A 23,143-nucleotide genomic window follows, 5' to 3' on the forward strand; every position below is an offset into this window, starting at 1 on the left:
TTTGCGAAAGATAATTTTCCAAGTTAAAATATGTCAAAAATAGATTGAGAAGCTGTTTGACGCAAAAGCATTTAGAAACTTTCTTGCTTATGGCAGTTGAAAAAAAAAAACTTGAATCAAATTGAAGATGAACGAATTATTAACGCCTTATCCTTACGGAGCAATTTACCTGAAAAGCTTTTGACTGTTTGATGAGTGTTAAAATCTAGTAAAATTACGCCTTACGTAGAAGCGCATTGTTGAAAAAAGATAGGCAAATTAAAATGTTTGTTTGATTCGTTTTATTCACATAAACGATCATACTTGATGTAAAACTCAAAAATGTGTACCTTTAATTTTCCTCGGAAATAATTTTTTAAGCATATAGTATAGGGGGCCCTTTAACTTGTATGCCCGGTGGGCCCTTAGGGTCCCAGTCCGGGCCTGTGTCGGTCGTTTCAAAGATTCAGTTTGTGCTAAGATTCATTGTAGAGGACTGTGTAGCACAAGGAGCACCCTAATTTAATTAGACCATTACCGAAGGATTTCAACAAGGGCATTTAAATCGAACATATTCTTTCCCAACATTCATCTTAATCGATCGATTCCATCTCGGGAAAGCTAACATCTGGAAATATTTATATACTTATTGCCGAAACGTTAAGAAATTTATATTTACCCCTTATAAGGTAAACTCAATAGGCTGCTGTCCGACCAAGAGCCTCTGCATCAAAAGCGCCTAACCCAACTTATTTTCATTACTATTTGACAAAAATTAAGAACTTTTTTGTCATTAAAGTCGTGAATTTTTTTATTTTATTCGAAATAAATTGATTTATTTATAATGTTCATGTACTCCTACATACTTATATTTGACATTCTTTACTTATAGTTTCTCAAATTCAATTGCCTAATCGCACATATGTATATTATAAGTTTTACTACATACAATTACATATATTTATAATATTATTTATTTTTTAGCCGTTAACGGAATCGGCTTGTTGAGTTTTCGAATCTAAGTTAATTAAGTATTTAGTTTTATTGTCAACAAAAAGGATTCTAGCAATCTCACTACATATAAGTATATCAATGTGTAGATTTGAATGAGCTCCATTGCTGAGCTAAGGATCTGAATCAATTCTTTATACAATTAAATAATTTATTTCATAGAAATAAATAAAGATTACTATTAATGTCTAAGGCTACGGATTTTGGACTTGACTTGACAGTCTTCAGCTCTCAACTTTCCCCGGTCCAGAACATAATCTTCTCTCTACCTATGACAATAGCAGAACATTTTCAGAGTGGAATCATTGATGCAAAAGCTTTGACTTCCATACAGATTAATCCGGCTGATTGTGCCAGTCAGAGCAGTTGTATAGCCGGACATTCGCACAGTAGACTCAAAAACACCCAGACCCGGTTTCGTCTGCAGTCTAAGAGTTATGTCCACAGCATAGTCATTCTCCAATTCCTTGAGAATCTTGTGATGCGGTGCGGCTATAAAGGCCTGCAATATGGAATTCAGATAGAGCGTGCGGCATTGCGGATGCGGTTTAAGCCGATCATTGATCAGACGCACTAAATAACGGGCGGCTCTCTGCACTCGTCCATCATTTGTTAACATCTCCTGCCTCTCATGGCAAGTACACCAATGTGAGGCAATGTTCGCCTGCTCGCATGTCCTCTCCACTGGAACTGGCAGAAATAGACTAATGCCGCGAGGCAGTGTACTATCCGGTTCATTCATTTCTTCTGCACTGATCTGCAATTGTTCTTTCTCGAGATTTCGCATATCGAGCAAATGCAACATTGTGGCATGGATATCAAAATGTGTGGTTAATCTCTTTGCATTTAGTTGTAAATTGGCCACAGCTTCCGGATATCTTTCGGCAAGCCAATCCGGATAGAGAATTGTTAGCAGTGGCTGTCGCTCCTCCATCATGCCCTGATAGGTCTTTCGAAAGGAGCCAAATCTTAACCCATGATCCGACATGAGAAATACCAGAGTCTTATTCAGAACTCCTGATTCCTTCAAATTTCTCAACTGGCTAGCCATTTGTCCGTCCAAGAGCGTAGGTGCATTGAAGTAATCATGAGTTAACGTTACTGTCCAAAAGAATGAGAAGAAAAGTTCTCTTTGAAATTTTGGTATTAGCTTACGGATGTATTCCAGAAGAATATCAGCGGTTCTTCGACCCCCCATACAGAGGTTCAAATTTAAAACACGAGTGTTAGCTATATTCTTTTCCATTTCCAGCATTATGGGTCGAAAGTAGTAATCCGTTGGCGCGTTGCGGAATCCTTTTTGGAAATAATTAAACATGGCGATTTCACCTACATCCTCTGCAAACACAGTCTTGTAGCCAGCTTGTTTAAATCTCTTCCATATAAAGGAGCATCGATCGAAAACGGGCTTTACTTTATTCACACATGAAATGTATAATTCCTGCTGATCGAGACCACTCAGTAAAGGCACTAAATTGGGAAATGTGTTGTCCCCCACCTTGTTAAAGCCCCAGAATTCTACATGGGGTAAGTGTTTCTTGATGTAAGTGGAAGTCTTGGGCATTTGCCTCAAAAAATTTAAATGGGAGACACTGTCTAAGCCCAAAATCATTACTGAGAGTCCTTCTTGTTGCTCCGTCTTTCTGATTGGCTCACTCTCATTTAATCTTACTCTCTTATAGTTCTTTCCTGTTGGTGCACTCACTTTGGATTCGTTCTTATCCACTCCAAAGAAATGATAGTCCACGTAAATTCGATGAGCCGATGCATCATAGCATTCCACTTGAATGAATTCCAGATTCGAAGGCAACCGCATTATCTCCTCCAACTTAAATGGAACTTGGGGTAAGAACCCGATCGCGGTATCTGTTATTCTACGTATTTCCTTATATTTACAACTTATCGTGGCTATATCGCTGACATTGTAGTAACTCAGGAGCTCATTGGGTTGCATATTCAAATGCAACTCTCCGGGCGTATCGTCACTTGCTTTAATTAGGGACTTTTTGCAAGAGTATGGCTTGGGCTTAAACATGAACTGTGCTATATTATCGTCTGTAATCTCAAAATATGGCATTCTGCACCCGGGTGTATCCACAAAGTATGCCTGACTTATATTATAGTCGGCATCATAGATGCGAGCTATGAAGTCGAAACGATCTCGGAGGCGAAGTAGTTTAGTCCTCAAATTGTAGTCGACAAAGAGATACGAGAAGACGCACACAAAAAATATGATGACTACAATTTTTTTTAATTGACCACGATTCTTTGTCATATTGTAATATCGATAGTAGTGCTGCAAGTCCCTTTTCGTCATGAACTTGGGGTCCAGCAGATATTTACTCCTGAAATGAACAATAAATTTAAATCAGAGACAGAGTTGACTTGGCATTCTTAGTTCATTGCCTTTGAAATCCAGGCCTGTCCTTTAGCAGTGGTTTATTGTGTTCTTGGAAATGTTTCGCTTAAATGATAATTTTTATGCTGACACTCATTAATTAAGGCAGCAAACTATATAATAAAGCAGCACTCAGTCAGAAGTCCTTAAGATAAAGCACCCTACACTCTGTCTCAACTGCTTATGCCCCTTCTAAGTGATGGCGCTAGGTTCTTGGGTTTTCTGAATTGTTTTTGGATATTTTATTATGTACAGAATAAACTCGTGTGAAGAGATGCTGACACATGAATATGCAAGTACCAGAGGCTATGCTCCATTTGTTTACTCTGCCGTAAAATGTGTGCTTCTTGCACTGTCTCTTGCCTACTTCGACATTCTGTTTATTTTTACGAAATTTGTGGTTATTGATGATTCAAATTGCATTTCGATTTGATCAAATATTCAGCCTTCAAATGGCATTCACATTTTAGTCATTTAAGCAAACACAGGGCACAGGGCACAGGGCACACCTGTCATGGCTTTCCTTTACTACTACTTTTCCTGCTCCGTCTCTGTCTGTCTCTCTTGCCCACTCTCACTAAATCTCTCTCTCTCTCTCTCCTTCTCCTTCTCCGTGTTGGTTACTTACTCATAGCTCATATCGCCGTATTTGCGTTTATCCTTTGCACTGTAGTAGGCACGCATCCTGTTTGAGGACCTTTCTTTAGGCTAACAAACAAATCTTAATGCGCTATAATTTCCACTCTCGTATTGTACGCCTTGACGCTCACTTAAGTCCTTGACATTTTGTCATCTTTTGTTACAGATGTTGTTCTGATTTCGCTAATTGCTTGTGTGTGGCACATTTACATGCACTTTCGATACAACAATTACAAAAACAAGTGCAACATTTTTTCACACGACTAACTGCACTCTTCTTGTCCTTCGTCCTTTGGCTGCCCACTGTCGTTTATATAGTTTCGCTTGTTCCAATTGAATTGAGCAGCTGCTGTTTTCGTTCCCTCTTTGCCATTTGGTTGACCACGAGAAACTGATTTTAAAAAATTTCTTTTTGATGCTGTGCAGACGACTGACTCCTTTTGAATGCTTACTTCTACTCTTTCGCTCAATCCATCCTTATCCATCCCCCATTGTACTACTCTCAGTTACTCTCGGATGCTTGTTTGTTGACAGTTTACTTGGCTGGGCTGCCTACAGAGGAATCGAAAGCGAGAGCTTTTGCGCATGTCCTTGCTAGGACACAGCCAGGGATGCTGTGTTGGCTCAAATACATAGAGAGAAATTTTGCCAAATCGAACTTGTTCTTTGTTTCATATAGTTTTTTCATAGCTTCAATGGGCTGATATCGAATATACATTCGGCAGCTCTTGAATTTAAATGAATAAGTAGACTACATGGAAGCCCTTAAGTCGTTTTTTATTATTTTGGGTTGGACAGAGAATCGTTTGTCCTGTCCTAAGATGTTTTGCCTATTCCTCTAAAACCCAAACTGCAAAAACGACGGCTAAATGAACTTCTATTTTAATGTTTTCTTACAATTAAGTTGACTCTGTTTAATTATTTGAAGAATACATTTAATTGTTAGAATGAGTTGAATTATATGAGATATACCTGCACTTTATGCAATTGACAGGTATTGATCGTTCACCTGTTTGCCTGTTACTGAAATTGCAAGCCATATGCAATGGCATAGATAAAATAAAAAACGAATTTCACAAGCAATTAGTTTGATAAAAATGAAAAGTGAGTAATGTTGGTAATGAAAGGAAAGCGGTTCAGTTGGTTCATCAATAATTAATCCCATTAAACACATGGAACCAAGAAATTTGATTGTATGCCAAAAGACTTAAGCACATATGTGCAAAAAAAAGAGTCTTATATGATTAGTTTTATCTTATGACTTGGTTGAATTCAAATGCTGATAGCGCAATAGAAATTGCTACAATATTGAACTATTTGTTAATAGAGGTAATTTTACATATTGTAGTTCTGTTTAAAAAATGTCTTATATATAAGTATAAAGTAACAAATATTATTTAATACAGGTTTAACATAATCTTACATTCTTTCCAATTGGTTTTTGTGTAAAAAGTTGCTGATTATTTACAAACTGCTTTTTTAGACTGGTTTTTAAATTTCTAACCAAATGAATTAAAGTATCTTAATAAATAACAAAACTTTTACTAAAATCGTGTAAAAATATTGTACGCAAAAAGGATTTCCAAACGCCGCAGGAAATTTATGCATGTTTGGTTAACTGTACTTTTATTGTTTAGTTTACGGCTTATTAGTGCGCTATGATTACGATTTGCATGTGGATTACACACGGAGTAATTAATAGTCCACAATATATGCAGATGTATAGAAGAGAAAGAAGAGGTGGAAGCTGGCTACAGAAAAGAGAAAGAGAGAGTGAGAGAGAGAGGTCAAAAAACGAAGAAAAATGTTTTATGGTCAATGAACTGCCTTAAAGAAAATAATCATAATAATGAGACTTCCCGCTGTCCTAGAATAGCAGTTGGGTATGTGTATGTAAAATTCTTTTAATCAATTAATCGATCTGCGTAAATTGCAGAATATATGATGAGGAATGCTATAACTAACGATTTATCTAATAATATTTGAATTTAGCCTGGAAGTATGCTTTATAAATCTAAATTTAGGTAACTGAAAACTAGCAATCACTCAATTAATCGATTTGGGCTCAAAAACATGTGAAAAATATACTACCAAATACTAAAACTAAAGACTAGTCAATTTGCCTAGAAGTATGCTTTAAAAAAGCAAAGCTGTCGCAGTCATCTTGATAATGTGCATATGTATGTATGAACATATATGCAAATGCTTAAGCCCCAAACGATACGCACAGCAAGTAGTCCAACATTGACTTCCCCCTCAATTCTCTCCCACTAGTCAGTTGACCCAGCAACAAGTGGACGATGAATGGAATTTTTCACATGCTGCTGCTGCTCATTAGACATAAAAACGAACCGAAAAAAGTGCAATACACTCTCAACAACAACAACAACCTCACACAAACACACACACGCACGCAACGGTCACACACATGTCTTGGCGTGTGTGTGAGTGTGTGTGTGTTAATAACTCTGCTGCAGGCTGAACATGGATTTTTATGTTCAATAATTACAACAAGAAGCCATCAGCAGGCATCGCCAATGGCAGCTTAAGCAGAAGCGTAAATCAAAGTCTGAAAAAAGCATTTCACTGTTGATCCTGATCACCCCCCTCCAGTTGCCCACCCCCTCTCACTGCACTCCCACATTGGCTTTTGGCATTTTAACAAGCATTTATAATGTTTCATTATTGTAAAAAAAAAAAAAACCAAGAAAAATCGAGAGAAAAAAAGAGGAAAAAAAATTATTACATTTGGTCCTTTGCTGTGTGGACTCTGCTCTATAAAAGCGTACGTCACATAAAGGCAACGCTTCAGTTGAAATTTCAAAAGCATCATCGTCAGTGGAACCAAGTAACGAACCAAGAAACCAGCTACTACCAGCTCCATCTACTGAGAGGGACATTAATTAGTTTTTGTCGGCATGCATCAACAGCTTTGGCAAAATGCAAGGACACGTCGCCTGGCCAGGCACAGGAACATGAACTCGAGCAGTGCGACTACCTATCACCTACCAGCTCTCTTGATTGTTCTCCTGGTGCTCATTCAGAATTTTGATCTCCACATGTGTCGGCAATTGATGAGACAGCCAAATGACAAACGCTCCAAAGAGTCGATGAAAATGAGAATGATGTTGGCATCATCACCAACAACATTAAAGGATACTTCTACACCTGAGGAAATGCTCGAACAGGATAAACGTGGCAAATCATCTACATCAGAATCAGCAGCAACTGCGGCATCATCGTCATCGATGAGAGCCAGTCAACCGGAGGAGATTTTCAGTATGCCAAATGATGACACGGACAATAACAGCAATAACAATAACAACAACAACAACAACTATGATGAATATCCGGTGCGTGGGTTGTTTGGTCAAAAAGTATCTATCTACATTTTTTCATTTCTTCTTAACTTTCTGTGTGTTTTTGAATCCATATCAGTTTACACACAATTTGTAATTGTATATTTTTGGCCAGCATTTTTGATTGTTTGCCCTGAAGGTGACATTCCCTCATTTTTCGGTTTTTCTTGCCCCAACTGCAGACAAATTGAAGTCATTTAAAGTACGTTAAAATTTAAGTGGGCGCAGTCAACATATTTTGTTTTATTGTTCGATGTCAGTGAAGTTTTCTTGAGTAGTTTTATCCTCAGTAAGTTGTTCCAAGTGCTCGATAATTTGACTTGAAATAGGAGAAGGATTTTATGATATATATAAATTCGAAAGATCTTTATTTTTAACTTATTAAGTGTAAAATGTCTGAAATGGAATACGTAATAGGAATAATATCTTTATTTTGAGAGTAATCAATAAAAATTAGTTAGTTAGTTCATTTTAATTTTTCGATTTACACAAAAATAATAATTTAAGGGATTTTTAAAAATTTATTTTGTGTTTCAATATTCAAATAATAATTTAAGGGATTTTTAAAAATTTATTTTGTGTTTCAATATTCAAATAATAATTTAAGGGATTTTTTAAAATTTATTTTGTGTTTCAATATTCTTTTTGACTCTTTGGAAATGAAATGTAAATTAAACCTTATAACTGTGCTTTAATGTTGAGTTTAATCTACTTATGATTCCCAAGTAGTTTTAGCCTTAATGTAGTTAGGCAATTTTTGAGCGTTTAGTATAATATAAGTAAAAGGACAATTTTGTTTATTTTTCATTTATAATTCTTGTTTGGGCCTTACAATTAGTCAGTTTAATTGTTAAAATTTCAATGCTATTTCCTTAAATTGCAGATGGTGGTACCCAAACGAGCTGCTTTACTTTTGGATCGTTTGATGGTGGCTCTGCATCATGCCCTGGAGCATGAACACAATGGCCATCGCATTGGTGAATTCTATGCCAATAAGAACAATCTAAATTCAAAGTTATTGGAATATCAGAATGGATTGGATCAACGGCTAACTGGCGATGAAGGTAAAGTAACTTAAATTTAATTCGAAATGGGAAGTGATTATCTAAATTTTTTTAATTGCTTACAGGGAACAATCTAAATATGTATAGCGATGATGATCCGGGCGTAATGCTTGATTATGATTTCAAAGACTTAAATCAAATAAATCGCGCCACTGGCGAAACAGTAAGTTGGATATTAAAACCTAAATTTGCAATTTAAGACCGTATACAACGCCGCGATGTGTGAGAAAATTTTCAGTTAATGCCAAAGAGCTTTCAGAGAAGAGCTGGTGCGGAGTTAACAATGGCAGGAAGTGGTCCGTCGGCATCATCATCATCAGCATCATCATCATCATTGTCATCATCTGCAGCGTCAGTGTCAGCATTACCAGCATCGAGCAGGCGTTTGCATGGTGGCTCTGGTTCCGGTTCCGGTGGTGGACGAATGTATTGGCGTTGTTACTTCAATGCCGTCAGCTGCTTTTAAAATACTTCACTTTCTTCTTCTCCCTCAACCTCTCTCTAATCTCTGTTCTTTTCTTTTTTCTGTGGTTTCTTCTTGATTTAAAGTATGTTAATTAGACATTTAGTCTAAATTTTGTTTCAACATTAATCGTTTTCCTCGCTGCTACAATTACTGCTCTCGCTACTGCTGAAAGTTGTTCGCGTTATTAACTGAAATCGTTTGTAATGTATCTAGTTCTATAAATGTAATCTATACACCTTTCTATATAATATATTTAAATATATGTATATCTGTAGTTTGGCACTGTGACTATGCGTTATAAATACATATATACATACATACATTCAAAAAGCAGAAATAATACTTTCAGTTTGACATTCGTAAATAAATTAGATCATAAATTGCCTTTTAGATGGGCTCACAGGAGACAGAGGCACACATACATATATAGATATATGTATATCTACATTCAGTAGTTTATTTCTATGAGGCAATGGTAATCCGGCAAGTACTTAATGCTGATTGGCATGAACCATAAATAAATGTTTATAAATACGTATATATATATATATATAAGTTTCATTCAGTTAGTTCATATTTAACTGCATGCACTAAAAACGTGTTGTCTATCATTACATGAGATAGTTTATCTTTAGTAAAGCGGAAGTGGAACTTTACGTCATAATAAATGCATCTAGAAAAACTAACCAAATTAGCAGAGGTTGTAACAGAAAAGGGAACTTAATCCTCTTGCTATGTAGACATATGACGGCTTTTAATTAAGGCCTTTTCATTTATAAAACTATTTTAGTTTTTATACCATACACCCATAGGGTGAAATGATATATTAAAGTCGCCAAAATGTATGTAACAGGCAGAAGGAAGCATCTCCGACCCCACAAAGTATATATATTCTTGATCAGGATCAACAACCGAGTCGATCTAGCAATGTCCGTCTGTCCGTCCGTCCGTCCGTCCGTAAGAGCTAGAGCCACCAAATTTGGTATGCAGTCTCGTGTAGTATGTACAGTTATCGAGTTTGTTTCAAATTTTTGCCACGCCCCCTACCGCCTCTGGAATTTACAAAAAACAGATTTTCTTAAAAACTATGTAAGCTACCGACATTAAATTTGGTATGTAAGCTAGCTTAATAGACGCGCAGATATTGACTATTGAAAAATTTTGACACGCCCATTTCCGCCCCGAAAATTAAACAAAACTGATTTTCTCGAAAACTAACAAAGCTAAAGTCCCCAAATTTAGTATGTATATTGGCTTAGTATGCGCGCAGAATACATATATTTTAATATGTTGCCACGCCTACTTCCGCCTCCATAATTTAGAAAAAACTGATTGTCTCTTGCAATTTTTTGACCATCGCGATCAAATTTGGCAGACTAATTAATCTTATCTATTTCTATCAAACTACCGAATTTGATTGAAATCGGACTAGAAACATGCAAAATATACGTAGGAACGTATTTTGCTACGCGATCCATAAGGGCAGAATTGGCCGTTGGCTAGTGGCGGCGCTAGAGTGCTCGTGTGTTTGTAGAGTGAGCGAGATAGCATATGGTATGAGGGCACGTTAAAACAAATATAATAGACATACATTTGGTTTTCGAAATTTTAAATATTTGTTTCACCTGGTGTATGGTATACCCAAGTCGGCGAGACGACTTACTTACTTCATTTCTAATTTTATCTCTGACGTACAAAATAGTTTTTTTAACTCTTCTCTTGGTCACTCACAAAACGGCTACTGGGAAGACTATATACATATATAGATACCCTATTTCGGGAAGTTCAGACAAAGATAGAAATCTAACTTTTATTGAAAGCTATCTACAAAAATTCTATTTTTGTATTTATTTCAGCGCAAATTTTATGTTTATTCTTAACTATTTCTTACCTACTTTGAACTTGATCTTGAATTAGTTTGCTTTATTTGAAGGTTGTCCCACATAAATAAGACAAAGTAAATAAAAAATTTAAAATAAGTAGCTTACAAAAGGCTCTAAAAATACAAACATATGATTTTTTTGATTCGCAAGTTTTTTGTTTGCCATGGAATCTAAATTTTCCACAGTTTTAGCAAATACTTTTAGCCAAAAAACACTTGAACAATGTTGATATGCACCGTAGGTTTTTTTTCCTGACATATGTATCTATGTACATACATACATATATAGTATATAATGACTATAAATAGCCCCACTCTCGACTAATCTCGATCACAAATCAAAATGCATTTCACCTCGACATTGACAGTTGTCCTAGTTGGCTTTGTATTGCTATCCTGGCAAAATGTTGGCAAGACATTTGTGTCTGCCGCATCGAATACTACAACTACAACAACCACAGAAGCGAGCACAACAACAACGACAACAGAGGACACGACAACAACATCTACTACAACTGATTGTAGCACTTCTGAGCACAAACATAGACACCATTTTGATAGACATCATCATCATCGGGATGAAAGTGATGGAGAGGATCGGCGGGAACGCAGAGAAGAGCGCAAGGAGCGTAGAGAGCGCGAAGAAAGAAAGGAGCGAAGGGAGCGCAAGGAGCGTAAGGAGCGAAAGGAGCGCAGCGAACGCAGTAACCGAAGTGGAAGCAGTAGGCGCAGTGGGCGGAGTGAGAGAAAAAGTCGCAGGAGTCTAAGAAGCACCAAGAATTCCCGTCGTCGTAGTCGTCGTGGTTAAAGAAAATATAATGTAAAAAAGTCAATTGTACCATTAAATTTATACAAATAGAACGAAATTCATGCAAAATTCATAACACAAGTCATTTTCAGATCAGCAATTCAGAATTCTAGTAACTGTTTTAATATATATTTTGTTTTTTACTTCATATTGAGGAAATTCCTCTTAAGAAAGGAGTGAAAAATGATTTCATTCGATTACCTTTTGATCTATCAATTGACTTTGAGATGCAAATGTTGCACTTAGAACTTTATCAAATTCATTCTGCATATTAATGCAGTTGCCCTCACTTATTTTAGTCTGTGCAAAAACACGTAGTTCATCAACTTTGATTGGCTTATTCAACTTTGAACTTTAATTTATTGGCTTTTGACTTGGCTACTAACTAGCAACTATTATTAACATTTGTGTCGAACACACAGAGATTAATCAACGTTTATGTGCATTTAATTGCCTCTATTAGATGATCAGACATATTGGGGCCTATGCGTGCGCATTTCCCATCGATGTTGGAAATATGTTTCAAAAATAAATAATAATCTTGTTCACATGTCGCCACATACATACCTTATCTCAATCCAGATTCATAAATCATTGCACGAAGACCCCAGAGCTAACTAGATTTTGGGCTCTGCCACTGGGTTTAAGTGCATTTCGTTTTGTAATCTGATGGGCTTTTGGGTTAGGTGTCATTGCCAGACAAAATGTGATAGATAGTTGGGTACATATAACTACCAGGCAGGCGCAAAGTATGCAACAAGTATTTTCTTTATCAACAGGTGCCATTGCCTCTCGACCGCTTACTCACCACACTTGTAGTATGCGTTTGCCTGTGTGTGTGTGTGTGGTGAATTAATAAGCCCATAAGGCATAAGTTGCTTATACTCAGCAACGTTTACATTCTACACTTACCATACCTCTATATTAGTAGACTCTGTGAATACCCTGCAAATTTTATAAGACTAATACTGATGCAGGCCTGGTTGGCTTCTATGTTTAGACTTAGTTCAAAGGAACGGTACAAAGATGGCGAAGATATCTGAATATCTGATATAAGAAATGTCCATGCCCACATGAAAAAATGGCTATTTCTGAATAATTTAAAGAATTCTTCAATTTACTTCAGCTTGTTTTCAAACTTTGATTCATAAGATACTGTTTGTGAATAAGGTAAAAAGAAAGACAAAATAAGATGTGAGAGAATTAAATTTAAACTTAACTAATTGTAAGTATGTTTAGAACAACGAGTTTTCTGTATTTCCTTATTAACTTTTCATACAAGTATAATTTTTGAGTCGTTTAAATTTTGTGAGATATAATTATGCTATTATTTATTAAATTATTTCTTGTTGGGGTTCGACTTGTATTGATTTTATTTTACATCATCATTGTTTATTATAAATTTAAATTATAAATTTAATTGAACTGATCTTCAACTTAAATTTAGTTAAACAAAATCCATTAAAAACCACTCAAAAGTGATCTCTTTTTAAAACTTTCATAGTCTATTATTTTTAGATCGAAATTGAATACTTGAAAAAAATTCTGATAAATATTTAAATCTTGTGAACTAATTTTATATTTCAAACTTAATCTAATCAGCTTGTTTGTGGGCATCATTAAAGTCTTATACTATTTTTGGTTAATATAATAAATCTCTTCCTTCAATAAAACTCCCTATCGGGGGATATACATGCATACATACATATGTATAACAACAAGTGTTGCCTGTTGCAAAATCGTTTGGCAAAAAATCAAAAAAAAAAAAAAAAAACACAAGCATAAAGCTTGCCTAAGCAGACGTCCTACCTAGCAGCAATCACAATCGCCTGCTGGTGCTTCTATGGCCGACACCGCCACCGCCACCCACCTTCTTCTCCTCCTCTCAGTCGCTCACACTCGTTGTGCCCTGTCGCTCGGTCTCTGTCCCTCTTCCTGCTTGTGCTTCCTGCTGCTGCTGCTGTCAGCGTCGCTGCTGTCGCCAGTTTGCTATTTTGTATATAAAGCCCAGCAAAGTGTATGGCCAACATCGAGTTAACAATTTCACTTCTTGGCGTTCACATCGCAGCCAATCAAGCAGCAACCCAAAACCAGCAACAAGTAGGCCAACAAAGTTAATCAAAAGAACCCAAAACTTCTTTCCGTTTGTCCAAAATACACATATCTACAGTTATAAAAACAAGTTAATTCAACAAATAAACAAACATTTCGACTCATTTCTATTTTACGCCCGGCGCCAAAAATTGTCAATTTTACCGACGCTTGTTCAATTTTGCCAGCAATTTGCAAACCATTCAAGGACCTAGCTGCGGTGAGTCAATTTAATATCTGTTTGCATTGAGTGACCATCAATCGTTTTAATACACAAACTAATTGAAATAAGTATTTGTGTTTGTGGCCACAGAAATTTTATTAGATCTGAAGGCAATTGAGATATATTTGAGGTTTGAGATATTGAGTTTACCCCGGAAATAATCAACGAATATTAGAAAGCTTTAAAAACTTTTTTTAGTTTTTCACTGTAGATGAGAAATTGTGTGAGTTTTGAAGATTCCTTTTTTAGACTAAAAAAAAACTAAAAAGTTTCGAAGATCTAAAACCCACAAAAATGGCAAATTTGTAGGATTTCTCAAAAACCAAGTAACGTCTAAGAGCTCAGAATACAAAGATAAATGTGAAAAATAAATAAATGTATGTTTCCTAAGTTTAGTTTCTAAGCTTAACAATTTTTTTTTAATAATTTTAAGCTGGCTCTGGGATAATTGCAAATTAAGACCAAACTTTTTTCAAACATAGCAAATCTTTAAACGCTTGTTCAAATTGTTAGTTAAATGTTTCAAATATGTGACTAAAAGGATAATTAACAGCCCTTTGAACTAGAATGTCTATAACAATTTACAGGATTTCTATATTTTTTACCACAAAATTGGTGAATCAAAACACCTTAAAAGTAGAAATACAAATGCATGAACTTCAGAAGGCAATAAATTCAAGTCATTAAAAAGATAATTAAAATTTGGCTCAAAGCAGAATACATGCAAAACTGTTGAAAGTATTTTGACTTTGTTTGTTCATATATTTTACAATGTTTCAGTCAGTTTTAAATTGTTCGTAAATAAGACCATTTACATATTTTTGCAAGAAAAAATATTCACTTACATAAATAATCAAACATATTTGTGAATGAATAAATGCAAAATGAGTTGTAGAACATTTGACAAAGCTTATGACAGGTACGATTTGCAGATCTAACTTTTTAGATACTTGTTTCGTAATTTGGTCTATTAGTTCGAAAATATAACATACATTGCCTAAATGTCAAATGTAAATCAGTCTGGTCTCTGTCCTTGGCCAACTCCCAAACGAAAGTCTTGACAAATATGGTGAAGTTGTTGCTATAAATCATGGGCTTTTGGTTTTGTTTTTGCTACTTTGCACCATTTCCTTTTTGCATATATTCAAATGTACAAAATATGAAATATATCTAAAATATATGCATATGTCATAGGGAAATTGTCATCACTTGAGGGACTTTGAGGAAACATGTAACACACAAAAACCAACAAAACAAAAAGGTCCTTATGAGTAGTAGGAGAACCATTGAAAAATTATGTGAATTATTAATGATGTGCAGAGGGAATGTAAAAACTCTTTCCATTACTTATTTCTTAGCAATATTTTGATTGTTGATTTCCATCTGCTTATACTAACATATCCTTGTCAATTGAAGAATTTTCATCAAGTCCGAAGAAATCCTTTCAATTGCCTACTTTTTAGGGCAGAAGAAAAAAAAAAAAGGCAACACCAACCAAATCAAAATCAAACCTCAATTGCATTTAATATTTATTAGAATTCGCCGTACTTGTTGTTGTATGGAAGTTGTCTGCATAAGAAATAAACCCAAAGGGCGTTCCAAATGGAGCAGCTAATTTTAGCATTCAGAAAACAAATTCCTATAGGCCATGAGTCAGTCAGTTAGTCAGTTAGTCAGTCAGGGAGGCAAAAAAGAATGTTGAGAAAACAAATAATCTAGGCCAAAACATTTTTCTTGAATGATAAAGTGAAACTTCGCAAGTTGTCATAAATGACAGCCATGTAAATACTATATTAGATCAGTTCAGATATATTTATTGCTCAGTCATAATCAAATCAGTTATCCCGGAACAAGAATCTTTAATTTCTTACCTATTTGTCATAATTCTAGAAATTTCTTGTTATTATGAATGTCAAAAGTATTTCAACTAGGAAATATTTCAACAATTTTTCAATGGCATTTCAGTCCCACTTTACACAAAACATTGGATACTCACATGACGGTCTGTAATTCTATACTTTTAGCCCTTAATACTTAAAATTGGATCTAGAAAAGTATGCGACTCAATCCTTCCGTTTAATTGACTCTTTGATGTACATACATATATCTAAACAGAAATCAATTGGTTATATGAGACCGCAGAAACCGCAACATAAAGTTGCGAGCGTAATTTGAAGCTACTTCTAGCCGGAGCCAAAAAGTAGGCAACATTTCTTTTTGTAAAGTAATTTCTTTTGTTTCCTTTTTGTCGTCTTTTTGAAGCTGTCTGACGTTACCTCACCGTGTGACAAGTGCGTTTGACGTAATTTTAATTTTCCTTAACAAAAAATATCATATGACCATATAAATCACTTGGACAACCCACATCCCGCCCCCCCTCTCCCCCACCCATGCCATTTTGCTCAACTTTCGAGTGCCTTTTAGACATATTAATGATGCCTTAGGCAGGCAATGTAGCAAATATTTGGGCAAGGCATTTGTTCTTTTGGCTAATTTTAAACTTGAGGAAAATTAACAGAAAACTGAAAAAGTTTTGTTAAAGTAATGTAAAATGATTCTTTTATTTTATTGTCTCTCTCTCTTTTTCTCTCTGTGTGTGTGTGTGTGTCCCTGAGTCATAGTTTAGTTAAGTGAAAATTGCATTTTTCCTTTATTTTTTTTTTTTTTTTGCATTGTTTCTCCCGTCTTGCTCTGTCCGACGCTGACAGGTTTTTGCTTTGCTTTGGTTGATATTAAATTTCCAATTAACATTGGAGCATTATTTATCAGTGGCCATAAAAGTGTCCTGATTATGTTTAGTTACGGGGGCCAACTTCTTCTCCCCCGCTTTTGTGCTCGGGTTCGGGTTTTGGGCTTTGGCTTTGAGTTTATTATTCCATTTGATCTCGCCTAGTCAAGTTGTTTGCCATTTGCCTGCCATGGGCAATAATTTTTTTCGCTCTCTCTCTCTCTCTCTCCCGCTCTGTATCTCTATTTTTGCCTTTTGCCGGCTTTTTGATATTAGTTTTTGTACCTATTTATCGCAAAATTGTATTCCACCGCCCCCAACCAATCTCTCTATTCCAACCCCATAGAGTAAGTAGTAGTGGCTTATAATCTATCAAACATTTTATGACTGCTGCCGCTGATGGTGCTCCTGCTGCTGGTGGAGCAACTGGCGAAGAAACCGTAAGAGAAGGAGGTGATGAAGAAGTGAGGGTGAATAAATATTTATTATGTGGCAATATAATTATCTATGCATGGCATGATTAACTCGACAAATGTTTTAAGAGTTTCACTTGCTAGTAAAAATATATGCATATTTGCAATCCTATGTATGTTTCAGAGTTATAGTGCCAGCTAGATAATTTCTGCTGTATCTGATTCGATTTCGGTTTGAAAACCTTCAATTGACATTTACTTAGCAAACAATTTGCTAATTTTCCAAGAATTTCTACTTCGTGCGTCATTTGAGTCGCCTTTAGAAATTCAAGCGAAAGGTCTGCAATAAAATTTAACATTCAACATAAAATTATTATCTAATTTTAGAAGATAATTTTTTCGCCTATTCATATTCAAAAGTAACCTAGGGCTGGTTAGCTAAAAACGCATTAAAACTATTGCTTGACTCTTTAAGACCTTTGGCTAGAATTGATCACTCTCTTTTTCTTTTGAAAACCATTAACGTGCCTAATTTTGGCACCTTTGTGTTGGACTAGCACCTGTCAGGCAATCACTTTTCATTCATTTTTGACTCCTCAGATGTCTGTGGAAATTTGTTTTCTTCTAGAAAATTAAAGTCATAAAATGGTGCCATATTCCTGTCTTGGGTTTTTTTTTTATGGGAAGTTGCTTGCAACAGCAGCTAGAAGAAACCAAAGATGATGTAGGTGATTAAAATTTACGGCTAACATCAAGTTGCTTCCCCTTCTCCCCGCATCCCAAACATTATTCTTTTCTACTTACCCCACTACTTGTTGCATGTTGATTATATGTCCTAAATGGGATTTATTTTGCTCACATATTCATGATGTGTGTGTGTGCAAGAGGATGATAAAGTGTCTATATCTCACATTAATTATGCATATAGATATTCTCATTGGGATGGCCAATTATTTGACATTTCCTTTGATTCGACTTATGCTAATGTATTCCACATTTAATTAGAAATCTTTATAGACATTTGCATTGCATGTGAGCAAAAGGAAAAACAAATCGCATTGCGCAATCTGCAAGGTCAGTTATTCTACACTTCAATCACGTTTTCAGCCTGTTTTCTCCCTCTCTCTCTTTTTCTCTTCTCTCTCAAGTCTAAAATCAATTTAAGCTTGGCCAATTGTTATTTTGTTTGCTGCCTGGCCACACGTTGCAAGTTTTAGTTACTATTTCTGTTTCACAATGCAACTTTCATATCCGTTTTTAATTGCGGAAATGCACTTATACCCTCAGCCTCAACCCAGCCTCCCTTCCACTTCCTCCCTCTTTATGAACAAGTTCAGGTTGTTACTTTTGCCACCCACTCCCATCTCCAACTGCCACTTTCCATCTTGTTAGCCATGTCCATCACGTTTGTGGCAACAAGTGTTCGGACTTGGCTCTAGTTCCATTACCTTTGTTAACCAGAACATAAAGCTAAAAAATATGCAACGTCTGTGACCTTTAATTAAAAATATTGCCACTAGAATATTTCTCTTTATGTGGTACCTTAAAACAAAAAAGAGTCCAGCTTAAGGATTAGGGTTAACAAAACTCTTTATAATCAAAGTACGCGGGAAACAAACAACAAAAGAAATTTATAAACATAATCAGCAAAAGCATTTGCAACAATTATGTCCGAGCTAAGTGCCTCATAGAAGTTTTATAAGTTCTCTTTGTAAGTGCACACGTATTCAGTGCCAAAGGAATCGTTGTCATGGTAGAATAGTTGAACAAGAATTAAAAACAGAGATAAATTAAGACTAAAGATAGTATTGTAGCATTACTTAACTACGAAGATAGTTGCAAAGATTTAACCAGGATTCATAATTTGTGTCCTCTCCTGTCCAAATAGCTTTTTAAAAGAAACTTAAAAAACTTTATGCCCTAAGAATATTGAGAAAGGGCATTGGATAACCTAATTGATATTCATTTCAAAGTGTTCTTCTTGATCATTTCCAAGTAAAAACTAACACAAATTTCGACGACAAATTTTCAAATTCAAATACTTAGCCATTTTATTAATCAATTTAATTGTTATATACATATATTGTCAAATTTCAGCCAAGAACCGATTTAAAATGATGAAGTTTGTGCAAATACTTTTGTGTTACGGTCTGCTCTTGACTCTGCTCTTTGCCCTGAGCGACGCACGTCCTTCCACAGGCGAAACAGGACCTGTAAGTGAAATTTAATTCAACAGATGAATGAAATTAAATTCATCATTTCTCATTTGAAAAGGAGACGGATGGACTAGATGGCCAGGATAGTGACGACGTGCGTGGTTCCTATGGCGGTTATGACATGCCTGCTCAGGCAATCTATCCAAATATACCCATGGATCGCTTGCAAATGCTGTTCGCCCAATACCGACCCAGGTAAGAGTTGAATTCAATCCCCTGGACTTTAATTGCCATTGATCATTTCGTAATCTGCAGTTATAGTGCCTATTTGCGTACTCCCACCTATAGCAATGTGAATGAACTTTATCGTCTACCCGAAAGCAAACGTCAAGTGAGATATCGGCAATGCTATTTCAATCCCATCTCGTGCTTCAAGAAGTAAATTTTGAATAACCAAAATTAAGAACGATTAACAACATTTTCATAATGCCGAAAGCCCTTGATCAAAAAGAAAACAAAAATCTAAATAACACAAATGAATTCTAGAACATGAAAAATTAACATTTTCACACATTTCCAATGGAAAACAGAGATCAAACACAACAACCACATTTAATGCAAATATTCTAGTGCAATTAAACTTAAGCTAAGAGACTCAAATTTGTCTAATTAATCGATATGAATGTCTATGAATAAAACACACAAAAGGAAAAACTAATCAAAAAATGCTTCATTGTAGTTTCACATAATAATAATAATAATAATAAAAAAACACACAATTACAATTAAAAATAAAACATAAAAATAAACATATAAATGTTTTAAACAAATATGAATAAATATTTGAAAATAAAATTATAATTTCTTTGTTTCCATATGGTTTTCAATCTTTTTAATTTACCTTTAACTTTTCCTGCATATGGTATGGTAAAATAATATACGATTTAAGCTTATGTATTCAACAATTTTACTTTTGTAAATTTAATGTTTCAGCTATTGTACTATAAATTAAACACATTGCCTTACAGGGCTTAAACACAAATGAAATTATTCACATAATACCAATTTATGTCCAAAACTTTAAATGTAATATAAAACCTACTTATTTAGACATATATACTAAATATATATATACATACGTAAAAGAATCCAAATAAATGCGCGCAAATGTTGAAGAAATTTCAAAGTGTCGTTATTATTTGTTGATTAACTTGAATGTGTCTGCAAGTTCTGTCTTTATTTCAATTGTATTTTTTATTAGATTGGTTCCTATAAATTATATGCAAATCCAGGAATTTAGATGCAACAGTTGTAAAATTTTAAAGTTCTAAACATAAAAATATAATTAACAAGGAATTAAACTCAAAATGTTGTTAAATATATTTTATTTATTGGGTATACACTTATTGTATATTCAAAAATTGACACACCTGTAAATATTAAAAAATAATCATTCTATTAACAGCTTAAGTGCTCTCTAAAACCTCGTAAATTAACATTTGAAACGATTTTCCAATTTTTCCGTAGGATATTTCAATTCTTGTTTTCTAAAACAAACAAAATTTTAACAAATCTGTTTGGGACTACAGAGCATGAGTCCTTCAATAGGTTAAGATAAGAGAGCAAAAAGATATACAAATATGTATATTCACAAGACAAACAGTTATACAAGTTATTTAAGTTTGTGGCAGTCAGAACTTTGCATAACAAATATATAATACACCTAGACCTCGCTTTGCGTTGGGGATACGTTCCAAAAAAACACGACGCAAACTGAAACGACGCAAAGTGAATTAAGATTTTCTATAGGCAACCATGAAAAGATCAAAGATAGGTTCCCGGGCTATGAAAATACTAATTTCTAGAAAGAAAAATTGAACAAAGTAAACATTTAAAAACAAAAATTTTATTGCATTCATTCACTAAAAAAACTGTTTCCATTAAATCAAAATAACCCATTCAATTAGTTTATCTTTATAAGTTTGGTGAATAGCTTTTTTTTGTAAATTTAAATAAATTTCTTGGTAGCAGTTGATGTTTGCAGCTACCGCCTGGGATACCTTAAAACTTCTGTTATTGTCAGGATCGTTTTTTATAAAAGTTCTCCATTGCTTCGTCAATCAAGCCCATCGCTTTTGAAATATGTTTGGAGGTTAAACACTGTTCTACGAACATTTCTACTAAACCATCCCCGAGTTTTGATAGCAAGCTAGATGTAAGCTAGATGTCAATGTTGAAAAACGTAAAACTGCCAAAAATTCAAAGGCAATGTTGGTAAAGGTGATATTGGCGTTGCCACAATGGCTGATTTAGAAAAAAAAAGTTAAACATTCGAAATCAAAACAACGCAACAACGAGAATATAACGACGCACAATGAAAATTAGTACTAATAAAGCAGCACGCAACTTCGAAACAACGCAAAACGAAACGACGCAAAGCGAGGTCTAGGTGTATATAGATTTCAGGTCTATCTCAAAAGAATTGAAATCTAGAAATATCTAGAAAATTTCAATAGCAACGTATATAAATTTGGTGGACAATTTCATATTTTATTGATATCCTGAAAAGAATTCAAAACCTTCGTAACGTTATAGCGTCGTTATCTTAGTCAATATCGGGCAATATAGGTTCTTATGTTAAAACCGAATAAACGAAGGATGGCAAAGAGCGTATCAGGGCAAACCGATTCAATATCTTACTGATCTAGAACTAATTAAAAGAAATAATGTTTGCTTTAATTGATAATTTATTATACATTTTTGGCAAATTAGTAAAATATTTGGCTTAAAACTAATCCATTTCTTAGAAATTAATGTTAAATTTTTATTTTTTTTTGCTATTTTGAATAGGAGCAGTAAAAGGATTCTTTGAATATAAGTTTCTGTGACTGTTTTATATGTCTGCATATTGTATCACTCAATTAGTAAGATTTCTACATTTCGATATGGCGATTCAATTTCATCCAAGAGATCAGATATTCAGACGTCTGCGTTGCAGATGAGTCACAGATGAGCCATCTCCATTTTGGCCCATTTGTATGACCAATCGATCCGGTGTGGATATCTTATAGCCAGGGCCACGTCGCCAACGCTCTTCGATTCGCAATGATGTGGCCATCATAAATACGGAAAACACTAAAGCAATTAGATAGCGTACGATCAGCATTCTGGTTTTTGTTCTTCCTTTTTTTTTGCTGCACGGATTGCACGAAATTCGAACAAGACTGAATCGCTCGATGAGGTCACTAACGACTTTTATAGCCGATTTCGAAAACGGAGCGAAAAACTACCTGAAGTGTTAGCGAGAAGGAATTTCGCGGATTTGTCCCTTTGCTATTGTTATGATTATGTGGATGGGATGGCCAAACAAATGGATTTTCACTTATACCCCTAATAAAAATATGCAAAAGACACACTAATCCATATGGCAATTTCCACTTCCTCTGCATAAATGCAAATCCACGTTCACTTGATTAGGGGAGAATAATTGCCAGAATGCCAAAGTGAATGCTGATGCCCAGTAGTTCCAAGAAGTCCGTCAGTGACGACGACGACTACGACCTAGGCCACTTTATGATGATGGTAAGTGGGTCCTGGGCAATGGGCAACGGCGACGATGCTGATGATGACGATGCCAATGCCGCCTTTTTACCATTAGACATTTTAATTGTTAATTTTTGTAAAAAAAAAAAAAAAAACACAGAGAACGAAAAGAAGAGCAACAACAAAAATTTAAATAATGGGCACGCTGTAGGCAGCTACCTGCATTTATTATCCGTTGCATTTTTAGCTTCTGCCTTCAGCCAAGAGTAACAGCAGCGGCAGCGGCAGCCCCAGCATCAGCAACGAGGAAAACAAGTGGCAAACAATTTTCTATAAATTGCATTTGTGCAAAATTAAGTTCAATCTTGGCCAGAGTTGCGACC

The 23,143-nt window shown here is 35.1% G+C and overlaps 4 protein-coding genes across 4 annotated transcripts; 2 read left to right on the forward strand and 2 right to left on the reverse strand.

Annotated features, from left to right (window-relative positions):
- Nucleotides 1-817: 817 nt before the first annotated feature.
- Nucleotides 818-4,645, reverse strand: LOC6651761. Its single transcript, XM_047010749.1, has 2 exons — nucleotides 4,017-4,645; nucleotides 818-3,335 (listed from the first exon to the last, which is right to left on the reverse strand). The coding sequence occupies exons 1-2, from the start codon at nucleotides 4,070-4,072 to the stop codon at nucleotides 1,256-1,258; spliced, it is 2,136 nt and encodes a 711-aa protein (XP_046866705.1). The 5' UTR covers nucleotides 4,073-4,645; the 3' UTR covers nucleotides 818-1,255.
- Nucleotides 4,646-6,854: 2,209 nt separating this feature from the next.
- Nucleotides 6,855-9,191, forward strand: LOC6651762 (probable basic-leucine zipper transcription factor L). Its single transcript, XM_047010651.1, has 4 exons — nucleotides 6,855-7,380; nucleotides 8,237-8,450; nucleotides 8,516-8,613; nucleotides 8,689-9,191. The coding sequence occupies exons 1-4, from the start codon at nucleotides 6,946-6,948 to the stop codon at nucleotides 8,914-8,916; spliced, it is 975 nt and encodes a 324-aa protein (XP_046866607.1). The 5' UTR covers nucleotides 6,855-6,945; the 3' UTR covers nucleotides 8,917-9,191.
- Nucleotides 9,192-13,651: 4,460 nt separating this feature from the next.
- Nucleotides 13,652-19,988, forward strand: LOC6644931. The gene is made up of 5 exons (XM_002067620.4): nucleotides 13,652-13,706; nucleotides 13,886-13,917; nucleotides 19,159-19,274; nucleotides 19,336-19,472; nucleotides 19,533-19,988. The coding sequence occupies exons 3-5, from the start codon at nucleotides 19,176-19,178 to the stop codon at nucleotides 19,657-19,659; spliced, it is 363 nt and encodes a 120-aa protein (XP_002067656.1). The 5' UTR covers nucleotides 13,652-13,706; nucleotides 13,886-13,917; nucleotides 19,159-19,175; the 3' UTR covers nucleotides 19,660-19,988.
- A 1,991-nt stretch (nucleotides 19,989-21,979) lies between these two features.
- LOC6644926 lies at nucleotides 21,980-22,449 on the reverse strand. The gene has a single exon (XM_002067621.2). The coding sequence runs from the start codon at nucleotides 22,381-22,383 to the stop codon at nucleotides 22,189-22,191; it is 195 nt and encodes a 64-aa protein (XP_002067657.1). The 5' UTR covers nucleotides 22,384-22,449; the 3' UTR covers nucleotides 21,980-22,188.
- Nucleotides 22,450-23,143: the final 694 nt, after the last annotated feature.

The sequence above is a fragment of the Drosophila willistoni genome (assembly GCF_018902025.1).
Source record: "Drosophila willistoni isolate 14030-0811.24 chromosome 2R unlocalized genomic scaffold, UCI_dwil_1.1 Seg167, whole genome shotgun sequence".
Taxonomy (NCBI): Eukaryota; Metazoa; Arthropoda; class Insecta; order Diptera; family Drosophilidae; genus Drosophila; species Drosophila willistoni.

What these genes read in the sequence shown, in the direction of transcription:
- LOC6651761 (XM_047010749.1), bottom strand. Translation starts at nt 4,072, where the DNA reads ATGCGTGCCTACTACAGTGCAAAGGATAAACGCAAATACGGCGATATG. An exon ending in TACGGCGATATGAGCTATGA is followed by an intron (nt 3,336 to 4,016) that starts GTAAGTAACCAA and finishes TGTTCATTTCAG; the next exon opens with GAGTAAATATCTGCTGGACC.
- LOC6651762 (XM_047010651.1), top strand. Translation starts at nt 6,946, where the DNA reads ATGCATCAACAGCTTTGGCAAAATGCAAGGACACGTCGCCTGGCCAGG. An exon ending in ACAACTATGATGAATATCCG is followed by an intron (nt 7,381 to 8,236) that starts GTGCGTGGGTTG and finishes TCAGTTTAATTG; the next exon opens with TTAAAATTTCAATGCTATTT. An exon ending in ATCGCGCCACTGGCGAAACA is followed by an intron (nt 8,614 to 8,688) that starts GTAAGTTGGATA and finishes GAAAATTTTCAG; the next exon opens with TTAATGCCAAAGAGCTTTCA.
- LOC6644931 (XM_002067620.4), top strand. Translation starts at nt 19,176, where the DNA reads ATGATGAAGTTTGTGCAAATACTTTTGTGTTACGGTCTGCTCTTGACT. An exon ending in CCACAGGCGAAACAGGACCT is followed by an intron (nt 19,275 to 19,335) that starts GTAAGTGAAATT and finishes TCATTTGAAAAG; the next exon opens with GAGACGGATGGACTAGATGG. An exon ending in TTCGCCCAATACCGACCCAG is followed by an intron (nt 19,473 to 19,532) that starts GTAAGAGTTGAA and finishes CGTAATCTGCAG; the next exon opens with TTATAGTGCCTATTTGCGTA.
- LOC6644926 (XM_002067621.2), bottom strand. Translation starts at nt 22,383, where the DNA reads ATGCTGATCGTACGCTATCTAATTGCTTTAGTGTTTTCCGTATTTATG.